Source organism: Helicoverpa armigera, chromosome 2, assembly GCF_030705265.1.
Source record: "Helicoverpa armigera isolate CAAS_96S chromosome 2, ASM3070526v1, whole genome shotgun sequence".
Classification (NCBI taxonomy): Eukaryota; Metazoa; Arthropoda; class Insecta; order Lepidoptera; family Noctuidae; genus Helicoverpa; species Helicoverpa armigera.
In genome coordinates, this window is record NC_087121.1 from 9,044,797 (window position 1) to 9,065,793 (window position 20,997).

The following is a 20,997-nucleotide window of genomic DNA, read 5'->3' on the forward strand; positions in this document are numbered from 1 at the left end:
GGACCCCTGTATGTGTTGCTATTATGATTATTCTGCCCAGGGTCTTGGAATGTTGGGGTTTTTGGTACAACTGAAATAATGAAGAGACTTAATTTATTTGATACTTGATGTTGTCCCGCGGTTTCATCCACGCCCCGAGGGATACTACTTTCAGCATTTGAGCACATAGATTATCACATATTTCTTAAGACAGCCGCCTAAACGATCGTCCTACATAAGTGTTTTAATATGCGCTATGTTCAATCGCATACATTGACGATATTCTATAGTACTAATGCTAAAACCACTTGTCTAAGCCGGTCCGGTGAGATAAAAATCAAGCATCGACCATTAATAATAAATAAAATAAGATTTCGTCTAAACATTAAATGTGAAAAGGCCATTTCAATCATAAATTAAATCTATTTTCCTAATAACTTCTTAAGCGATTTGAAATTCTAAATAGCACTTTTAGAAACGTTCAATCGTTTAAGAATTTAATTCAAAATAAATTGCTGCTTTTATATTAATGTATTAATCGAAAATTGGAAAAGCAATGACAAAGGTAGTAAAATATAGAAATTATTTTAACATTAAAAAATAATATTTTATAATAGTGCGAATAATAAAAATAATAAATGGTACATTCATGTTTGAAATTACAGTATTAGAAACATAAATTTTGATCGTAACGGCAATTTTCATAAACGATTGTCCATTGTTTGGTTACAAAACTATTAGAGGGTACGTTTATAGTTAATTCTCTAATAATATTTTATTACCTTTGAAAGTGTATCAAAAATAATACAATACAGCGTTTTCTATACTAATATAATAAAGAGAAAACATTTTGTTTGTGAAACTATTAAAGCGGTTTGAAAAATTCTTTCACTGTTAAAAAGCTACACTTTTTCCGAGTAACATAGGCCATACTTTATCCCGGTACGGGCAGTAGTTTCCGCGAAACGCGGGTGAAACCGCGGAAAAACGAGGTTTGGAAAAAACACATAATGATGATGATTTGTGTAGTGAAGTAAACTGTCGAAGTATGTCCAACATAAAATCGTTTCTTATAATGAAACCATTATTATTCAAAAATAATACTCAATATGTAAATGAAGAGAAATCTCACAAAGGTACAGCATGTCATTCATTAAAAGTGAAATAATTCGATACGCAAAAGTTACCGTTAAGTACTTATTATTCTTCAGCTAAAGAATATGTGTACAAAGGAATGTGAAAATCCTTTGAATAAAACCGTCAGTTTTCTCTCTGTTATTATAACATCAAAATTATTGCTAAAGTATATCTTTGTATATCGGAATACATAAATTAACAATGAAATAAAATAAAACTTGTTGTGAACTATAAAGTATAGTTCACAACAAGTTTGAATATCATAAATAAAAATTGACACAAAAAAACACTCCCAGTTCGTATGATCCAATATCCTAATACTAAACAAATAATAATAACAATATACCTAAGTCAAACAAAAATATTTTTATAGAGATCCCAACTGCATTTGGCAACTGAACCGAAGTGAAATCGCTTGAGCCGGAAAGAACGTTATTGTTCTAGAATAAAAATGTATTCAGAAGATACAAGATTAGATACACACCAGTATCGAGAAAGATAAAGAAATACATAGAATACATTGAAACAGTTTGTTTTCTTTTATAAAGATATCACGTTATCTATCGTAGATTTTGTATGAGCTATGACAATGTTACATACTTACTTATTGATATCATTCGTTTACAAGCAGAATACAGATAGAATAGGTACCTATATAAACTGTTTTGTTACTATGAAATAGATTTAAACAGAATAAGCAACATGCCATTTAAATTATTGATATGATATGATGGACATTGTTATTTTAATAATAAATTAATCAATGGCGGTAAGTATGATTTTCGCGTACACAATAAATTGATGTAAAACCAACTTCACCGCCAGCTTTTGTTAATGAATTACCGATGATGATGGTTTTAATCACAATACAATACAATTTGTGTATATATACAACCAATACTCCAAGGGGTATTGGGTTGCCCGGGTAACTGGGTTGATGAGGTCAGATAGGCCGTCGCTCCTTGTAAAATAACGGTACTCAGCTGCAACCAGTTACACTGGAAGCTGATCACAACAAAGTTGGGAAAAGGCTAGGAAGATAATGAAAATTCGTGTAGATATAGGTAAAAAAAAAACATTCAGAATTTTGAATGGGATTCTTCTTTCTCACATTTGTATCGAGAATCAGGTGAGTTTGAAAACGAATCGATACAACCGCCGAACAATAAACAAATAAATACACGTTGGGTTCGAAAACTAAAACAATTACATTACACAAAACTAAGTCAGAAGACAAAGTTCACCTATTTGTGATTCGGAACACACGTCAGTAACTCGAGACATGGAGTCCTTATAATACCTAACCTTGTTTATGTTACAAGTTAACGGGAATTCGGATTATGTGTCCCACTACCAACCATAGATATAAAGTCACTAGAACGGATTAGGTACTTACAACCTACTTTTTTTTTCTTAGCCTGTACTGTCCCACCTCTGGGCAAAGGCCTCCCCATTTTGCCTCCACACCTCTCGATTTTTGAATCCTCCTACCAATCAGGGTTGCAGGCATCCAGGTCATCCCGCCATCTCTTTATCAACCTACTTTTATGAACCGTAAAAGAGTTACAGACTCTCTGGTTGACGAGTGATCAAAAATTTCCTAAAACTTTATAGGCTTCACAAAATTCGTCATAAATAGCAACATTCTTAGTCCCTTCGGACAGTAAAAAGGTAAATTAGAAAAGATATAAATCCCCAAAGATTTGTGAACAGTTGATTCAGCTCTTTTGCGAAATTTTAGCTTCGGGCGAGTCGTTTCCAGGATTAAGACTATGGAAGCATTTGAAGATTCGTCTATCTCGTTAATAAAAATCTCGTAAAGTCAAATTACGGAAATACGAGACATTTTTGTCATTTCTAGCGGAAGACGTTTGAACTAATAAATATAAAAAAGGTAATTTCTGTCGGTAAATGAATCTGGTTTTACTGTTACCCGAAGCTCCTTGAATTTCAAAGACAAATTCTAGAAATTAAGTGTAGTTTTTCTGTAATATATTTTATTCGTGTTTTTGACATAATAATGGGCGATTTTTTTACAAAATATAGGTAAATTGAAAACGAGGAAAGGAGTATCAAAATTAATCACGATTTAAGAAATGAGTCAGGTGGTTTTAAGTAATAAATTAATCAAACTTAATGAAATATTTCTTCGAAATAAAAATAATAAATAAGGAAATATGATTTATAAATGTTCAAATGAGAAAAAGGAATTGATTTTTCCTTTGAAGCTATTTTATCATTTTTAACCATAAAGTAAATAATCATTAGTTTATAGTCTTTGTTTTTAACCAATACTTTATGATAAGATCACGTTCTTGAAAAAATGTGTTTATCTATCCATAATAATGAAGGTTGTTATATTGATTGAATGCTTTTTAATTATAAGTAAAACCTGAATCAGAATTTAAATATGACAATAATTAACGATGAATAAAATAGCAAACTAAACACTCGTTATAAAGACCAATCGCCAATATACACAGTAGGTACACGCTTTAATCGCTATATATATATAGGTACAATACACAATTACCTAATGACAGTGCCAAATACACTAAGGCCATTGAATTCCCTTTTGGTGTTCATGGAAACAAATCTGAAACGCCATTAGCTGCGCCATTGGCGCACTTTATCAGAAATTTCCAACATTATAGCGCTGTTCCCGAATAAATGCATCCGAACGTAACGAACTTAGTTCTCGATTGTGGCATCGTTTGCAAATTCAGCGAAACTAGGAATGATTTTAAACTATTTTATAGGCTAGATATATTTTTTAGTTCTGCAGAATTTCCGGATTTTGTTTATAAATAAATATATCTAGTAAAATACTGGAAACAACAATGAAATCTAAAGGAAAGTTGCTCGAGAATTTATGTTCTTTTTTGCTCGACGTTTCTTCGCCAAGTCGAGACTCCAAGAACCAATGTTTTCATAGTACAAGTCCTTATAGAATTATTGACGCGTAAAATTACTGTCGCTGGAGAAATGAAACATAAATACTGTTTTCATCGATTTAGTTATTTACTTAAACCGCTTCCAGTTAAGTTATTACTGGTCTACGACTCGCTAGCAATAAATCCGAGTTATAAAAATGCGGAGCGTAGTACGGAAAGTCCGTGGTCCTTCCAGCTTTTATTATTTCCTAGTATGGTAGATTCCTTTCAGCGATGCTTTAGAAGAGCCCTTTTTATCATAATGTGCAGTTCTCGTACTACTGCTTGTCTCTTGCGATTTCGTAACGAACTGGTTGCTTGTGTTTATTTAGTTTGTAGTGACCATAGCATTTTGTACGGCTTAATTTTTGGATTACTATATGAGAATCAAATCACACATAGTGATTCACAGAGTGCGGTTAACCCGAGGAACATCTTGATTCCAATCAAAGTTTTTAGTCAGTCTGATACCGGCCATCATCGTTGTAATGTGCTTTCTACTATCCATCTCCATTCTGACTTGTGAGTCTAAACAAACTATCGGTCGACTAAAAGTATGCACTATGAGCGTACTCTTTACTTGAAAACAAACCTAGAAGAGGTAACTTTTACAAGTAATAAAACATGCTAAATAATTACTCTCTATACCAAAATGATATAACAATTGAAACACAAATCTTAATCCAGCGGTCCTAGTCGGACTAATTATGATGCATGTTAAGCTAAAGCTATCTAAATAACGAGGAGTAATGTAGTTTCGCTACAAATCTGTATGCAGAATGCCATTTTGTCTGCAACTTACTTAATTGCACATTATATTTGTCTAACAACTTGAACTTGTACGTTGTCAGCAACTAAGTGTAGTTATTTTGAAGGTAAACTTTCGAAATTATGAGAGTTTTATTATAATAAATTTATATTTAAATATCAAAAATATTACGACATTCATATCAGCATTTACTCCTCCATTGGTCCCCAGTAGCTGTGATATTGCAAGTTGTAAATTTTGCGATTTCCCGGTCTTAAAAATTATATTCAATAAAACGAATATTTACACATGTAGGAGTACTTTTAAAATAGCAGATTAAAATGTAGGTATATGAATAAATCAACCTAAAGAACTGATAGCTATCGGTTCGACTAGCGATAATGCTCAAACATATAATTTTCATAAAAAATAATCTGCTTAGGTTCAATTACTGTATACCATAAACAAAACATATAAAAAAGCATCGAAGCACACCGCTGTGTCATCTGGCAACACAATTTTGTTTGTCTTGGCTTTTATTGCAATTTCCCTTGCACATGCGACAAGAATTGCACCCTCTAAGTCTAGTTGCATACACAATGTGCATAGAAATATCGCGTTTACTTCGAACATTTGTATATCGTGAGAACTTTGCTAAACTGGAAACTTGGAATCGCTGTCTGACAGAAATGTATTATGAATTTAAACAAGATCAATAAAGTTATCCGTTTTGTGGTTTTGTTTTGAATCTTCATGTAGTGTCTTTTCAGTGATTTTGTACTGAATAAATATATTTTATTCATAACATTTCGGATGTTATTTGTAAAAAAGCCCGATAAGCTGCGATACATTGTTATCGATGTTCATCCCGTTATTGCAAAATTGAATACTTACTTCCCATAAACTACAATCTGGCGCAAAAATTAAAATATCCATTGCGACACAATTGACAGTTTATTATGCAGTTTTGTGTTTTCAATTTCGATTTGATAAAATCAACTAGCCTTTTAGCGTAAAACGAAACGGCTTCAAAAATATTTCGACGTAACGCCAAAATAAAATTCTACTTTCACCGTCCCTGAATTTATTCAAACGTTTCTTTTTATACTGTCTAAATACAAAATATAGACGAATGTAAACGAATAAAGCTGTCAAACCTCCGTCTAAAAAACTCAATAAGATTCCAAAATAAAATCTCCAGACTAAAATGGCAGGGATTTAGTGAAAAATAGGCGAATCGATACCCGGTCACGTCCGTAAAAAACTGCTTGCCGTCACACAAACTGTCTACCGCACTTGAAAAGCAAAAATACTCAAAACACGAAGCACCCTAAAGTCTAAAATTAACATCCCCTAATGAATACCTCGTCACTCTTTTTAACGTAAAACAATCCTTCGTGCACTATAATAAAGTTTATTTTTCTTTGTAGTTCCACGTACGGTGTTAAAGGAGAGGTACGAGAGTGCCCCTGAAGAGGACGAGGTTGCTCACGACGTGTCTGATCTTGAGCACGATGAAGTCGGTAAGTGCTTTTTATTTTTTTAAACCTATTAAGCCAGCAGATGCCTCGTGGTACTTGGCAGGAGTAGCGTTACACAAAACTATATTTAGGTGGCAGTTCTTGAGAGTATATTTACTTCAAGTGTATTCGTATTTTTAGGTAATACTATCAGATTCAAGATAACAAGGTTTTAGAAAATACAGTTGAATAGTTCTGACGGCAAAGCTCAGACATAATAGAAAGGGCGTTAATGTCAGAGTATTTTTATCGTCATGAATGGACTTAAGCAACGTGCTTAGTTGTGAATTTCGCTGATAACTTTAACGATGGACTTTGCCTGGACGAGAAAGATAACATACTATTACACAGTAAGACTCCTTAATGATGCGTTTATTTTTGGTATTTTTGCTTAAAAATAAAAGGCTTAAAACGAACATATAAATTGTATCTGAGAACAATTTGATGTGATCGTAAAACTGGAAATATAAACCTCTAAAGATTAACTCGATGATAACATAATAGGTGCACTGTTTTGTTATAAATTTCAATAGAAATGCAACTTTTAATACAAATCGTGGTAAAAATACGACTATGGACATAATCCACATACTAATTAATTCGAGCCACTCATACGATCGAAGTTACGAAGCCATAAATTTTAATCATCAACCGAACATCGCTTAAACCGCCGAACTGCCTACAATATAGTCGGCCGCAATCACGAACACTATCTACCTAACGTGAGCCATCAAAATAATCGCTCCACAACAAACCCTTGACGCGGAACACTTAAACAAATGACTATCATCAGGGCTGTGCCCGAAGTTTGCAGTGAAAAACTATAAAATTTCAATGTTCACAACGATACGCGAATAGTCGAGAGTTAGGTACTTTTAGGCTCTACTTCAAAAACTCGATTCAGCATCATCAACTTTTTTATTGCACTCCACTGCATTTGTGGACACAGAAAAGGAGCGTTAATCACTACGCACGCTTTTGGATTGCTCAATTTATTTATTTAGTTATTGGTATACCAGTTATTGGTATACTTGCAATCGGCCACTGGAACCTACCTAATTGAACTCGCATTCCGAAACATGAAGGAACTGAACTAGCTATATACATAGATGGTCACCTATCTACGTTCCGACCGTGTAAAATGCAGCTCTGAATCTTTAATCGATCAACCCACGTGGTTGGTAGTTGGCCAACAAACTCCAGGTCCACATAAATCATTAACCGGTCCCTCTCGGTGTTTCTTCACTAGTTACCTCTATATATTTATAAAACTTTATATTTATTTTACGTTAAATAATCTTACCATGTATATTTCACGCCTGTCAAGTGCTGTTGTTCAACGGTTTTAAGTTTTGAGCTACTGAAGTGAGGTTTAGAAACGTGTAAAGTTAGCGAATTCTATCGGTGTACGTGAAACTTTGCAATCTAGAGCACAATTCGGGTGGGGTCATGTATAGGTGAGACTCGTTTAACTAAACCTGTGTAAGGTAAGTGTTTGTTACTTTGATACTGGGACACAGTCAGTGTTTTACACTGCTAATTTACTGTTTGAGAATATTGGTATTGTGATGGATTAAGCTGTACTCAAGACAAAATGATAAATTTAATTAAAACTATACTTATTCAGCTAATAGTTTGGACTGCGGCCCGATGGAACTACATCGTGCATTCGAATAAATACTTCGAAAATTTTACAAATTGTACCGTTGTGGTGTGAGATTAACAAATAATTAACAAAATGATCAATTTTATTGTAGTAAGAATAAATGACGCGGATATAATACTAGGTATTATCGAAAGTATTTTCTATTCTTGTTCAGAAGTCGAAGAGATATTTTCACACTAATAAAACTTTTACAAACATGAAACTAGAATGAAAAATGTGTATTAAAACTGTTTTCTTCACTAACTTGGCGTTCGTTGTAACTTTATATAAGAGCATTTTATGTCCTTTACGTATTCATAAAACTTGAAGGATTTCAGCATCAAAACTTTTCATACTTAGCTGTCAGACTTAATTAGTCGTGCAAAAGAATAGTTAGAAAATATTAAAGAAGACAAAGCATTACGTTTTTAAGAAATTTTCTTTTGTTTCTTTTAAAAAATACTATTTTACGTAGGAATATTTATTTTATGGAATTTGGACTAGAATTTGTACGTTATTTTCTTTGTAAGTAATATAAAATTTTCTTGTCTTGTCCATTGGGCACAAAAAAATGAAAATCTGAAGTGAAGATCTTTATTATTTAAATTTTCTATTTATATGTACAATAAAAAAAGTGTTATGAATCAGCTACTCAAATACATTTTTGCAAACGCGTTATTAAATAAACATTTGTATGTTGTTATTGGTAAAATAAAAATGAATTTTATATTAATATTATTTCTATGCAAAAATAGCAATCTACAAAAACTGTAGGAAGTGATAAAATATCCGCACATTGAGTGTTACTATCACAAAGTAGTTCATAACATCCTGATATCCTCTGTCGATATAGAATAAAAATACTGCTGTACCTACCTAAAAATAATATGATAACGTGTTAATCCTTATTTCATCCGGTCCCATTCTATTTAGCCTACTTGCACACTGCAAACTAAACGGTCTATCGACAGATGATCCGATGGTTGTGATACATATTTTTTTTAATAGTGAATTCACTTAAAGTTTCTAGTCTGCATGATACCGGCCAAATACCATCTGATCGTTGTTATGTGCGCGTTTTCATACTACTTATCAAGCGCCCGATAAAACTGTTGGCCGACTGAAAAGTCTACAGTATGTGAGAATTCTTTTAGTGCAAGTAGAAGCACTTATTCATTACAGCATTCGTAACACACATAAAATTGTTTCAGAGCTTGCCTTCAAGGCTCGCATATACCTACAAACTTTATGACTAATAAATTTTACTGAGTTAAATACAGCCCATGTAGGGTGTAAGAAATTCAGTATTTTAATTCAAGGAAGTGGATGTTTGAATACAAATTACTGAAGCAATTTTCGTAACTTTTGCACATTTTAATTCTTTCTCGTGGCAAACAAATCTACCTTTTTGAGTTTATCTTTCAATTTCATCGGTAGGTACCTACAAAGTCTTCAAAATTATGTCCGTTACATAGCTAAATAAAGGTAACATCATAATCGTACTTTAACGGAAAATAAGCACAAAATTACGATTTTACACAAAACACTTCAAATTAACAAAACTCAAGTAGGCCAATAGGATTAAAGCTCACCAATCCATTTTATTATAAGGGCTCCCAAGAATTATGGGCCGAGCATGAGATTACAATCAATATCTTCCCCGCTAAGTGTATTATCCAACTTCCAAAGTGTATGGAACGGGACAAACGAAGAAATTTGCTTAATCTCCTCTTAATTTGGACTCGAGGATTTGTTTGGCTGGCGTCAGGACGCTTCTTTGCTTTGTCAGTGTGAAAACGGATTATAAGATAAAAGGTTCTCCTCAGACGCTCGTGACGGCTCATAATGTTCTAAATCTATTAGTAATGTTGTGAGTGCGGGTTTGTAAAAAATGAAGTTCTTGAAGATTTATTTGTCTTTTTGTCCTTACATTTTAGTAATTTTAGATTGTTGTTAAATCATCCGATTGTCTACTCTCTATAATATTGTGCATCATTATGTTCACCAATAAACGTCATAATCAATTGAATAGCGTTCCTCGAATGTACCAACATTAGACTATAGGAATTCCATTAATACTCCAATCTTGATTGTTTATCGCGCTCGTTAGATGAATATTATCGTTGAAATACACCCAAAATTTAGTGTTTCATTAAAGTGGGATATAGGTACATACATTCATCTTGATCGTTAATTGATTATGTAATGAGAACATTGTTTCACAGTTTGACTCGGTATTAGTACGCCTAATTACTGCCCTATGTATTTACGTACCTATAAAGTCAATCTAGTCCTTTTTTCGTCCTCAAAACTATAATTAGTACGAGTATAAGCCATGCGTATAAATATTTTTAAATATCTCAAGCACCAAGACTATAAAGTAAAAATAAGTACCTACATACTTTAATATAACTACTTAAGTACGAATAGTAATATCTTTTCATCATATTTATATTTATTCATCTAGCAACCCTTAATACTCTCAAAGATGCCCAGCGGCAACGACTTAAAACTTCTCTGCATTTTCCTTGAAGATCAAAATGGAAATTTTAATATTGTCGGTAGAATTACCAGTATCTCTTGAAGGTGCGGCGTTTTGAGTTTAACTTAGTGCGGAAGGCAATTGCTTTTCTTCCTCCATTGAAATGTTCAACTTGCTGTCTTCAATCGACGTTTATTAAGTTTGGTCTGACAAGGAAACTTTAACAAAGTAGCTCAAGCAATCGTATTATATCGTGAACTTCATATTTTATGTTATCTAACTAATATCCGGAGTCTTTGCTGTTCAGCAGATTGGAAATGTTTGTTGTCTTTTGGGAAATCTGCATTTTCATTGTTAGTAGATTAAATTCTCTTTGTATTCATGTAGTTGAAAAGAAGACCTCTGTTCTTTCGAGCATTTATTAATAAAGATTTTTTCGAACCGTGTTTATATTTCACGCTTCTCAATATTGCACATTGTTGACAGTACTTTGTTTTTGTCGTTCAAATCTCACATATTGAGTTGGCAAACAAATTGAATTTTGCATCCATTCCTAACCCTTTGTCTGTTCAGTTCTGCATCGGTATTGACTGAACGATATCTCAATATTTCATTCGTATCAATCTGACCCCCTGTTTCTCAATATCTCAATTTATTTTTCGCTTCTTTGAAGGACTCGAGTCGATGATAAAAAACCCTTTTGTGGATAGATCGTCTTTTATATTTGTGAAGTGAAATACAATATTGGGTTTTTCGCTCGACAAAAGTTATTTGGTAAATTGTATTCTGATGGTCTGTTTTGGCACTTAAAATGGCGGGATATTTTGTAAATGCTTGAGTGAGTATAATAAGTTAGTATAAAGAAACTTTAGTGTGATCTGGTGGGGCAAAGTTCTTATTAGTGACTAACACTTATTTGGTGATCTATAGTTTATATTAGCTGGTTCCACAACAAACACAATGTCATTTTTGGGTGATGACATTACTTTGTCAGCACTACAGACTGCTGGCGGATATAGCAGTGTTTCTACAAAATAAACACAAAGTATCCATAAATATTTTTTTAATGATACAAGACGAAGAACACTAGATATATCAGATTCCCACTTCATTGACCTTCTCTTCGCAACATCACAAACATATACTCAACAGCTTAACTCTTTCAGATGAGACCAACGACCGTTGGTGGGGTGAATCAGCAGTGCCGCCCGCACCGGCAGTAGCGGCTGTCCCACCCCAGCGACCTTCCATGTCCACCAGCCTGAACATCACCAGCATCAGCAGAGACGAGCCGTCACCGTCAACGCCCAGACATCATCTGGCTAAAGATGGTAAGTAAAACATACCTTTTCTTGCATTTGAGTAATTGTTACCAAAGTAACCTAAATAAGTCTAAACAACCTAAATGCCCCAAAGGCTGGTTTTTATTTTTATCAAAAATTAAGCATTGCCATCCAACGTGGCAATGTTGCCAGCCTCTTGGGCAGCGATGAGGAGGAGCTTTTTGATGCCATTTTATAATTGTTTTTAGTAAAGTATAAATAAGTTTATTTTTAGGTCATGTAAATACATGTATTACCCTTAATTTAAAAATAAACACTATCTGACTAAAGAAAAAAAAGTATATGATGATAATAAGTTTTAAATTGGAAGCTTTTCCAACGTTGTAAAAAAGGAGATTTTCTATTTGGCTTTTCAATGTTGTAAAAAAAAGGTTTTCTATTTCGTTTTGGCTGTTTCTATAAAAAAATATGGTCAAGCTTTAAATGAAAAAGTTCTAGAGCCATGTATTGTTCCACCATTTTAGAGGAAAGTAAATTAATTTTTCGTCTATCTGTTTTTCATCATTTTCTTTTTAATTTTTTTTTTAAACAGTAAGGCAAAAAGGGGTACACAAAATTCAAGTGGAACGTGCCTAGAAAATAATAATTGAGAACACACAAGAACTACTTCAAAATTATGGTCATCCTTGGTAATATATTAATGTATTCCTCTATTGGGAAAAAATATATTCACAAAATAAACTAAAATGTTCTTTTCGTTGAAGAAAATATCAACGTTCTAGTCACATCATTAATCTGTGTCTTAGAATAGTTTTTGCCATTGAGGGCTTAACATATTATACAACAATTTATCATTCAGAGATATTTATGTACGCATTTAAAACATAAGTATTAAATTCCAGAATAAGTTAATTGTGCGAGTCCAATAAAGGACTTATGTAGTTCTTTTTGTCGAAGGAATTTGAGTCATAAGCCCAATACTATATGTTCAGTTTTGCATGACAGATTACGGGAATAAATAAACGGATTCTGAAATAAGGGCCTTATTTAATTACAAAGCAATATTCTAGTAAAGTCTGAAACCCACAATTTTCAAGCTGGCAATCCTAGGTATTAAACAACTCTCAGGTATTGTTTAATCTCCATTATTTCATCTATTGCGAATTTAATTTGGTCTTAGTAAAATCTTTACTAAGAATGAGAATGACTCTATCTGTATGTCATGCTATCACGGCATAACTATCTACTGAACAGTTTTAAACGAAATTTGTTCATACATATTTTTGAGCCTGAGATAGCACTAGGTACAGCTGCTACTTTTTTATCCGGTTACGGAAATTTTGTAGAACGGTAACGAAAAGCTAATTTAAAATATGACTTCACTTATCTAAAGACATCAATTTCTATTGATTTATATTTTCCATTTTTTTTTGCACTACACATTTTGATTCACGATATCTTCGCAAGCACATAGGTATTATCATAAATAGAAATCGTATAAGTAAATATTCATGTTACCTATTATCCTAGCTTATTTACTGTAATGAAATTTGAAAACCGCGTCGACGGTATTTGATATCATAAAGGACAATGGGCACAAATATATGGGACCTGGTATACCCCACCAATAGGAATGTCATATATATCATTGGATAGGCCTTTTTATGTAGAACAATATTTACTATGACAGCTTTGCTGAAATGTTTGTCCGTTCTGAGATATAGATCAAAAACTGTGCAAAAGTTAGAACTAAGTAATCTATTGATAACTCAAGTTTTTAAAGGAAAATCAAAGTACTAATAACTTTAAGTCTTGTAAGTACTACTGTGCCCGTTAGGATCCATAATTGTTACTATTATGTAGCATTTCAACCTTTTATTGTACCAACTGGATGTTGGGCGTAGTGAGAAACCGCACCAATAGGAAAGTCATACATATCATTGGATAGGTCTTTTTAACTGGAACAACATTTACTATGACAGCTTTGTTCTATTGTTTGTCCGTTCTGAGATATAGATAACAAACAATTTTAAAACTGATGCTAATCAATACTGTAATCTGATTTTCTTTCATACAAGACTTACACTTAGTAGTTCTTCGATTTTCCTTTAAAAACTTGAGTTATCAATAGATTACTTAGTTCTAACTTTTGCACAGTTTTTGATCTATATCTCAGAACGGACAAACATTTCAGCAAAGCTGTCATAGTAAATATTGTTCTACATAAAAAGGCCTATCCAATGATATATATGACATTGCTATTGGTGGGGTATACCAATCTGCCCATTGTCCTTTAAACTATAGATACGTGAGTTTCAAAAGGACCACAAACTAAGTTGAGCTAGTTGTAGTGTAATTTAGTTTGTCTTTTGATTTTATCGATACTCTTAATTAGTTGTATTATTTACATATTAGCAATTGAGTATGTGTGTTATAAATGAAGCGACTATGTCTATCTGTCCTCCTCACTCGACCCAGTAACTCGAGCAACCAGATACCTCTTTGTGAAACGTTGTTAGACGGCTGAAAGATGTTCAAATAACAGCTGTAACAGACCAATATAACGTATCTTCCGAAAGACGGAGGAACGGAGGAACTCCTTATAACTTAGTCTTCACAAGTATCTATATATTTATATCAGCCTCTTTCTATCAAATTTCGTATGGAGGGCTCTTCCATAGTCTTCCAATTCTGACGATCTTGAGCTTCCAACATCTTCACAAGTAATAAAATACCAATATAGGTACCATTTGTACAAATATCAATTTTGTATCAAAAACATTACCTATGTATATTGTGTATCGCACAACAATTTCTATTGACGCTTCATTTCCACGCTGGATACACAATCACAATAGAATTTCAATACAGACTAAGCGGTAACACTTCATAATATATACCTCTTGCCAACCCAATGAATTATACCGGGGACCTCTATTCAATACCGCAGTTTACTTGCCCAAGTTTACATACAGGGAGGTATATGCATAATTACCTGAGTTGTGTCAACAAAGATAACTGCTGAACTGATATTACTTCGCGAAATACAGCCTCAAGATCAGCAAAGAGGGTTTAATAAGCCTTTTCAAACAGTTATTAATTATGACCAAGTATTTATGATTAATTCCGGGTTTTGTGATTTGTTTAAAGTAAATAGTGGAAAGTGATGATCAAAAATTTAAAAGCTAATATTACTCAAATCAATTATTATAATGTTCCTTTTGTAGTACCCGTGACCTTTTGTACAACTAAGTAAATAGCGTTTGTAAGCCGGTAATTTATTTGGCCGAAATGATCTCCCATTTACTTAGCGGTGATGACCCTATTAATCTAAGCTGGAATTTGGGGGTTTTCTGACTTATGGATACAATTTTAACTTTAGAACACGACAATGAAGACAATCTTGGGAAACAAAAACACATCAATCAGTATTAAAATATAAATAGCACAGCTTAGGGCTTAATACTAAACTTATACCACAGGCACTTTGTGCGGTCCCTTAAATGTGATAAATGGTTCAAGGTCTTAAAATAAGAATAGCCTATTACTTACTTCGAATTACAAGTTCTGAAATTAATAGTTTTCCTCTTCCACAGATCAATTCGACATGATGTACGTATACATCATAGCTGGCGTGGCTGTCAGTCTACTGCTCTGCATAATCCTGGGCATCATTCGCTGCGTCATGACCAAACAAACTTCCGACCAGCCAAAAGGCCCAGACGTGTCAGCCACCACAGAAATCCCCAACGGATTCAATGACAGCATATCCGAAGTTGACAACGATATCAACATAACTAGCTTATCTGGCCCCGTCGACACAGTTGACTCGGGAATCAAGCAAGACATACAGTACACCAACGTTGCTCTTAGTCCCAAAATCAATAAATATGTCGGCAGACCAGTACCTAATACGTATCCTCATGTGAGCACTAATATGTACGGACAGGTGGCCGAATTCCCTATAGAAATGCCTCTTCGAACTATGCCGCATGGCACGTTAGGGCGCGGAGTTGCGGTCAAAACTCTGCCAAGAGTTCAAATACAAACTGAAACAGACCCTAACACGAGGAGTTTATATCGATATTCCAACGCCCAGTACTACTTCGGGTGACAACAAGACAAAAGCCAGGGTTCGGACGTATCCAGGACTTACTGTTTCTAGTTGAATCGTGTAGTGAAGTGTATATAGTTCACGGACTAACTAGTGAAGTTTGTAATGTTCTACTTTTAAATACGGAAACTGTGATATTAATTGAAAACTTTCCTATTGTACTGCGAACAGTTTTCCAACTGTAGACACAGAAAGACAGTGCGGTTGTTCCTCCGTTGTGAATCGAGAGATGGATCGTTGTTGGCAGAACTTTGTTATACTGTGTTGACCTCTTGATAACTACCCATTGTTTTGTATGTCGAACGAATCAGTGTGTTCATTTATGTATTCACATTGTTTCTCTTGGGAGTTACACGTAGTTGAAGCCGTTGTATAATTAATAGCTATACGTTCAGTTATACGAATTTCCTACACATAGAAACTGTATGGACAGCCTGGCCGGAATATTTGTACTTTGGTTTCTTGCCAGCTGTCAGGATCGTGCTAAAAAGCCAAAAATTCTTTATTTATTGTTTACGCTGTGTACATTTATTTTTCGAACACTTTGCTTTGGTAGCATAAATCTTTAATGTCTTATGTAAAATAATAATATTGTATCCTATGTTATTTTAACACTCATTGCTAGTTATAGTAAACGATATATTTATGTTGATAGTTTTAATTATCGATGTCATTTTGTCACTCAAATAGCTAATTATAAAGATGGCGTATGTGCAAACAGGGAGTTAATTAGAAATGAAATTATCGTTTTATATGAAATACTGTTTGTTGGTTCGTAGTATTGGTAATTGCTTTTTGTGTCTACCAGTGACGGATTATTGACTAAGAGTTGTAAAAGTTATGGAAATGATTTATAATTGGTTGGTATATAGTGTTATAGTTTGTACGTATTTGATTTTATAATAGTTACTCGACTGTGTTAATTGGGTTAAACATACAGAGAACCCTTTTCTTGTGGTATGATGTAAGCCGTGAAAAACATAATAAAGTAACGTTATAGTACCTAAACATTGAAAATGTAAGGCAAATATTACCTGTTTTAGACTTTAGAAGTCATTTTTCGGAATTAAATTCCTTTTATGATTTTTATACAAATACAAAATTCAAATGACTAAAAAAGTTTACAACATCATTGTTGTTTTCATAGTTCAGATACGTCCTCACACAAAATCAATTAGTTAAGATGCATACAATGAAATCAGAAAACCAGACTAAAACATGAATTCACACGCAAGCAATAAGGCTTGTTAATTTTACCACGGATATGTAGCCGTTAGTAGCCGCAGTGACAAGCTGTGAACTCCTAACGCGGAATGTGAGAGGACAATTTATGATAATACGTCCAGTCACATTTGCTTTGACACTTCCAGTAAAATGGCCTTTAAAAAGGATAGAAGGTTCGTTTAACAGCTGTTTTGTGGTAGACTATATTTGGGCGATGAATGCATTATATTTTGGACTCGAAAATTAAAACTGCTTTAGGGCTTAAATAATGTTATTTTTTTTTACAATTTACAAGCATCTTCGTATTTCTAAGGATGTCACGTCCTAGTTTTTTGAAGATATTTTTACATAGCCGCATTATCGCCAATGCCATGTTTTAAAATATCTTTTTATAATTAATGTCTGTCACAAGTTACAACGCAACATTGCAACACTGTTTGTCAAATACACTTTGTTAGTCATAGCCGATGAATAACATAACACAGACACTACAAACATTTTCATTACACTGCAACTTAATAGTTCTCCTAAATATGCTTTCAGAAATACACAAGCTAAAGATATCACTTACAATGTCTGTAACATAGATCAAAGATGTTTAGATTCTATTCTAACTAAACGCTAACTCGACACGGCATCTGTGAACATAAGGACATGCAAGTGTACACTGGGGTTTAATACGAGATGAGATACATCTGCAGTTGTGTGTTCTACGGTCATTTTGGTATTGGTTGTCAGAATATCATGTGTCTTGTTGCAATCCTTGTTTAAGTTTGCTTGTTTGTAACTTAGTCATTGGCTAAAAGGTTTGGATGTTTAGAATTGTATCCTTAATTGAAATTGTCATTAGCAACTTGATCATTAAAATTTGTGTGAAGTGAAATGAGCAATTGAGGATGGCGTTGTTTGCCTGTGGTGGATGATAATACTCAAAGTCAAAAACATGCTTTCAGAAACACAAAACGTAAGGACAACACTTACATTGTCTGTAACATGTTTAGATTCTATTCTCTACTCTACATCTGTGGACATAAGGACATGCAAGTGTACACTTGGGTTTAATACGAGATGAGATACATCTGCAGTTGTGTGTTCTACGATCATTTTGGTATTGGTTGTCACTATATCATGTGTCTTGTGGACGCTTGTTGCAAACTTCGGTTTGGTCTGTTTGTTTGTAAACTCAGTCATGCGATTAAGGATCTGGATGTTCAGCGCTGACTGTTCTTAACTGACATTGACGCTAGCAACTTGATAATTAAATTCGTGTGAAGTAAAATTACCACGGTTATGGATTCACACAGTTCCCACAGTAGCTTGTTTCTTTAACTTTCAAATGCTCAATAGCTAAAAATCTTTCTTTGAAAAAGAACATGTCGACCCAATTAAAAATTAACTTTCTATTCAATTAAGAAACGCTGTTCAAGTCTTAACACTTAACAAAAATCTTACTCAACAAAAGAAAATTCCGTCTCAACAATTTCACATACAGCTTTTTATCGCGACAATCCAATTAAAATCTCGTAAATTGCAACAAAGTTCCGACAACCCGGCTAGTTGATGTCACGTCACAAATTAGGAGGCACTCCGATTCGCCCAGCGTACAAGACTTGGACGTGTTCAGTGTTCACAGACCAATTAATGTTCTCCGTGACTCTAACGACGGCGATGTACCGAATAAGTGGATTATTTCTAAACGGAGATTTGCTGCCGTACCAATTGTTGGGAACCAGGAAATTGCTTTAGCTGTACTGCTTCAGATGGTAGATTTTATCGGTTCACGTTTTTTCTTTTTTAGTCTAGCTTCGGATTTATGTTTACATTCACCAATTTATCAAATCTGTAACATCAATTGGGTAGTAAAATCTTGTATCAGTAGTTAAACCCGTCTCCGAAAATCACAAACAATTTGAAATGTGAGCAACTACCCCCTTAATTCTCACTCAAACCGCAGTATAACCATCTTTCTCCATACTAAAGTAGCGAATGATAAATGTATGAGATAAAACGTACCTATGAGATAATACTGAGGATTAGAGCGCTTGGATTGTAAATCCAATTCTCCCCTATTGCCGCTCTCGGCTCAGCCGCCGTCTTTTGTGTGAAACGAACTTTGTGATCGCATATTGGTTTAAAACTGTAATACTTATTGTGAGATATATCTTCCAACTTGTCACATGAGGTTACGGTAAATGCTGAGACTATTTTAGTCTTTGTATTTATTTTTGCAAATATGTCTTACAAACAACAAAGCAGATAATTATAAATCCACATAGGCAATCACTTTTCGACATAGCTCTGCTTTACGACAATTTGAACACATGCATTATACCGTTATGAGTTAGTAGATTTTGTGGAGGAACTAAATTCCTTCTAGAGTGTTCCGAGAACACCTGAGTCTAATTATTTTATTCTTAGTAGCCTGGTCATGTATGTTATGATCTAGGTCTTGTAAGACATGTTTTATGTATTTATGATGATTGTAATATAATTACAGCCTAAATTAACACAGTCGAGAAAAATATGTTATTTTCAAAACGACTGACTGTAAAGCCTATCCAGATCACGTTAGTTAATATTTTTAATTGTAAAACTAATAAATATCTGTGTACAGATAAATTTTTATGTCGTACATCGATTTAATATTAAAGTAATGCACATTACAATACTGTTTTATTTATTTATGGACCAAGACCACAGGAACCATAGGATATCTTCCTTTCCAAAACTACTCCCTTTAAATCTGAAAGATATTACTTCTATTTTGGCTGAGATAGTAATTAACCTTTGTCCTTTTCCCGGCTTCTATACATCCCATTTCTTAGCTCCCGAGTAATCTGAAAGTGACACAACACCAAAAGGATGGCTTTAAGATAATTAATGTACTCGTAAGTATTCATTTAGTACCTACCTAATGAAGATAGGCAATTTTTGATGACTTGTTTCATATGGAGCTTTCAATATACTACCTACGGGTCAAATGTAATCTACGTATAGCCAGAGATTATATAATAGTTACTACGTAGTACGCTCATATTTCAAAACTGATGAGTTTATTTTTTCTGAACGCACTATCCTCGGAAACAACACATCCAAATTATTAGGCTCTTCGAAATGTATTGTCTAATTAAGACACAACGAACTCAACAGAGTACATAAACAAATCAGATCAATACACAGCAGCAAACATCAACAATTTCGACGAAACATAAACGAGCAACGTACTCAAAGTTGCTGGAACAGTAACATGTATTTACGATGCAGATTGTGATGACAATATTTGTATACAAGAGATACAAGATACGAATACGTAAAGGGATACGGCTGATCCAGTGTTCAACGGTGGCGTCGATAAACTAGTTATGAGCCATAACTTAAACCCGTATACTGCAGTATTTGCAACGGAGACACATCCAGTATTTGAGGATCCGAACACAGAGGGAGGAAAGATAGCGGAGATGCCATGAGGAAGGTAGGTCAGGCGCCTTCTTTTTGGAACAACGTGCTGTAGGCGTGATCAATTCATAGAACTAACAAATCAAACGCAATCTATCAAAGATTGTTTTGATGGATTGGTGATTTTATTTAAAAAGTAATTTGGGGTTTCCGTTGAAGACACGTAGCTGACGGACATGGAGCTAGTAACGTTCCTCGTCCCCAGAACACCCGCATTCACTTACGTGCTACTTTCTTCGAAGATTTTGCGTTATGACATCTCCGCAAGTCATTTTGTTCTCCGTGAATTCGGAAGCAAGACATGCTTGTCTTGGATACGAAAATACTTTGTGTGCTGCCGTAAAACGGTGCATTGTTTTGAGGAAGGGGAATTTACCGATTGGTGGAGGTTTGCTCCGTCTCGTCAGGAGCTGTGGTATGTAGCTAACATTACAGGGCTTGAGTGAGGATACTTGAAGGTCCTTGATGTTTGTGGC

At 34.1% G+C, this 20,997-nt stretch overlaps 1 protein-coding gene across 1 annotated transcript in view; it reads left to right on the forward strand.

Annotated features, from left to right (window-relative positions):
* The window catches only part of LOC135118158 (uncharacterized), a 96,106-nt gene extending 76,375 nt beyond the window's left edge, over positions 1–19,731 (forward strand). Inside the window, exons 7-9 of the mRNA XM_064039361.1 lie at positions 6,228–6,320; positions 11,611–11,775; positions 15,324–19,731. Coding sequence (XP_063895431.1) covers positions 6,228–6,320; positions 11,611–11,775; positions 15,324–15,841 — 776 coding nt within the window. The 3' untranslated portion in view covers positions 15,842–19,731. The remainder of the gene's footprint in view (positions 1–6,227; positions 6,321–11,610; positions 11,776–15,323) is intronic.
* The last annotated feature ends 1,266 nt before the right edge of the window (positions 19,732–20,997 follow it).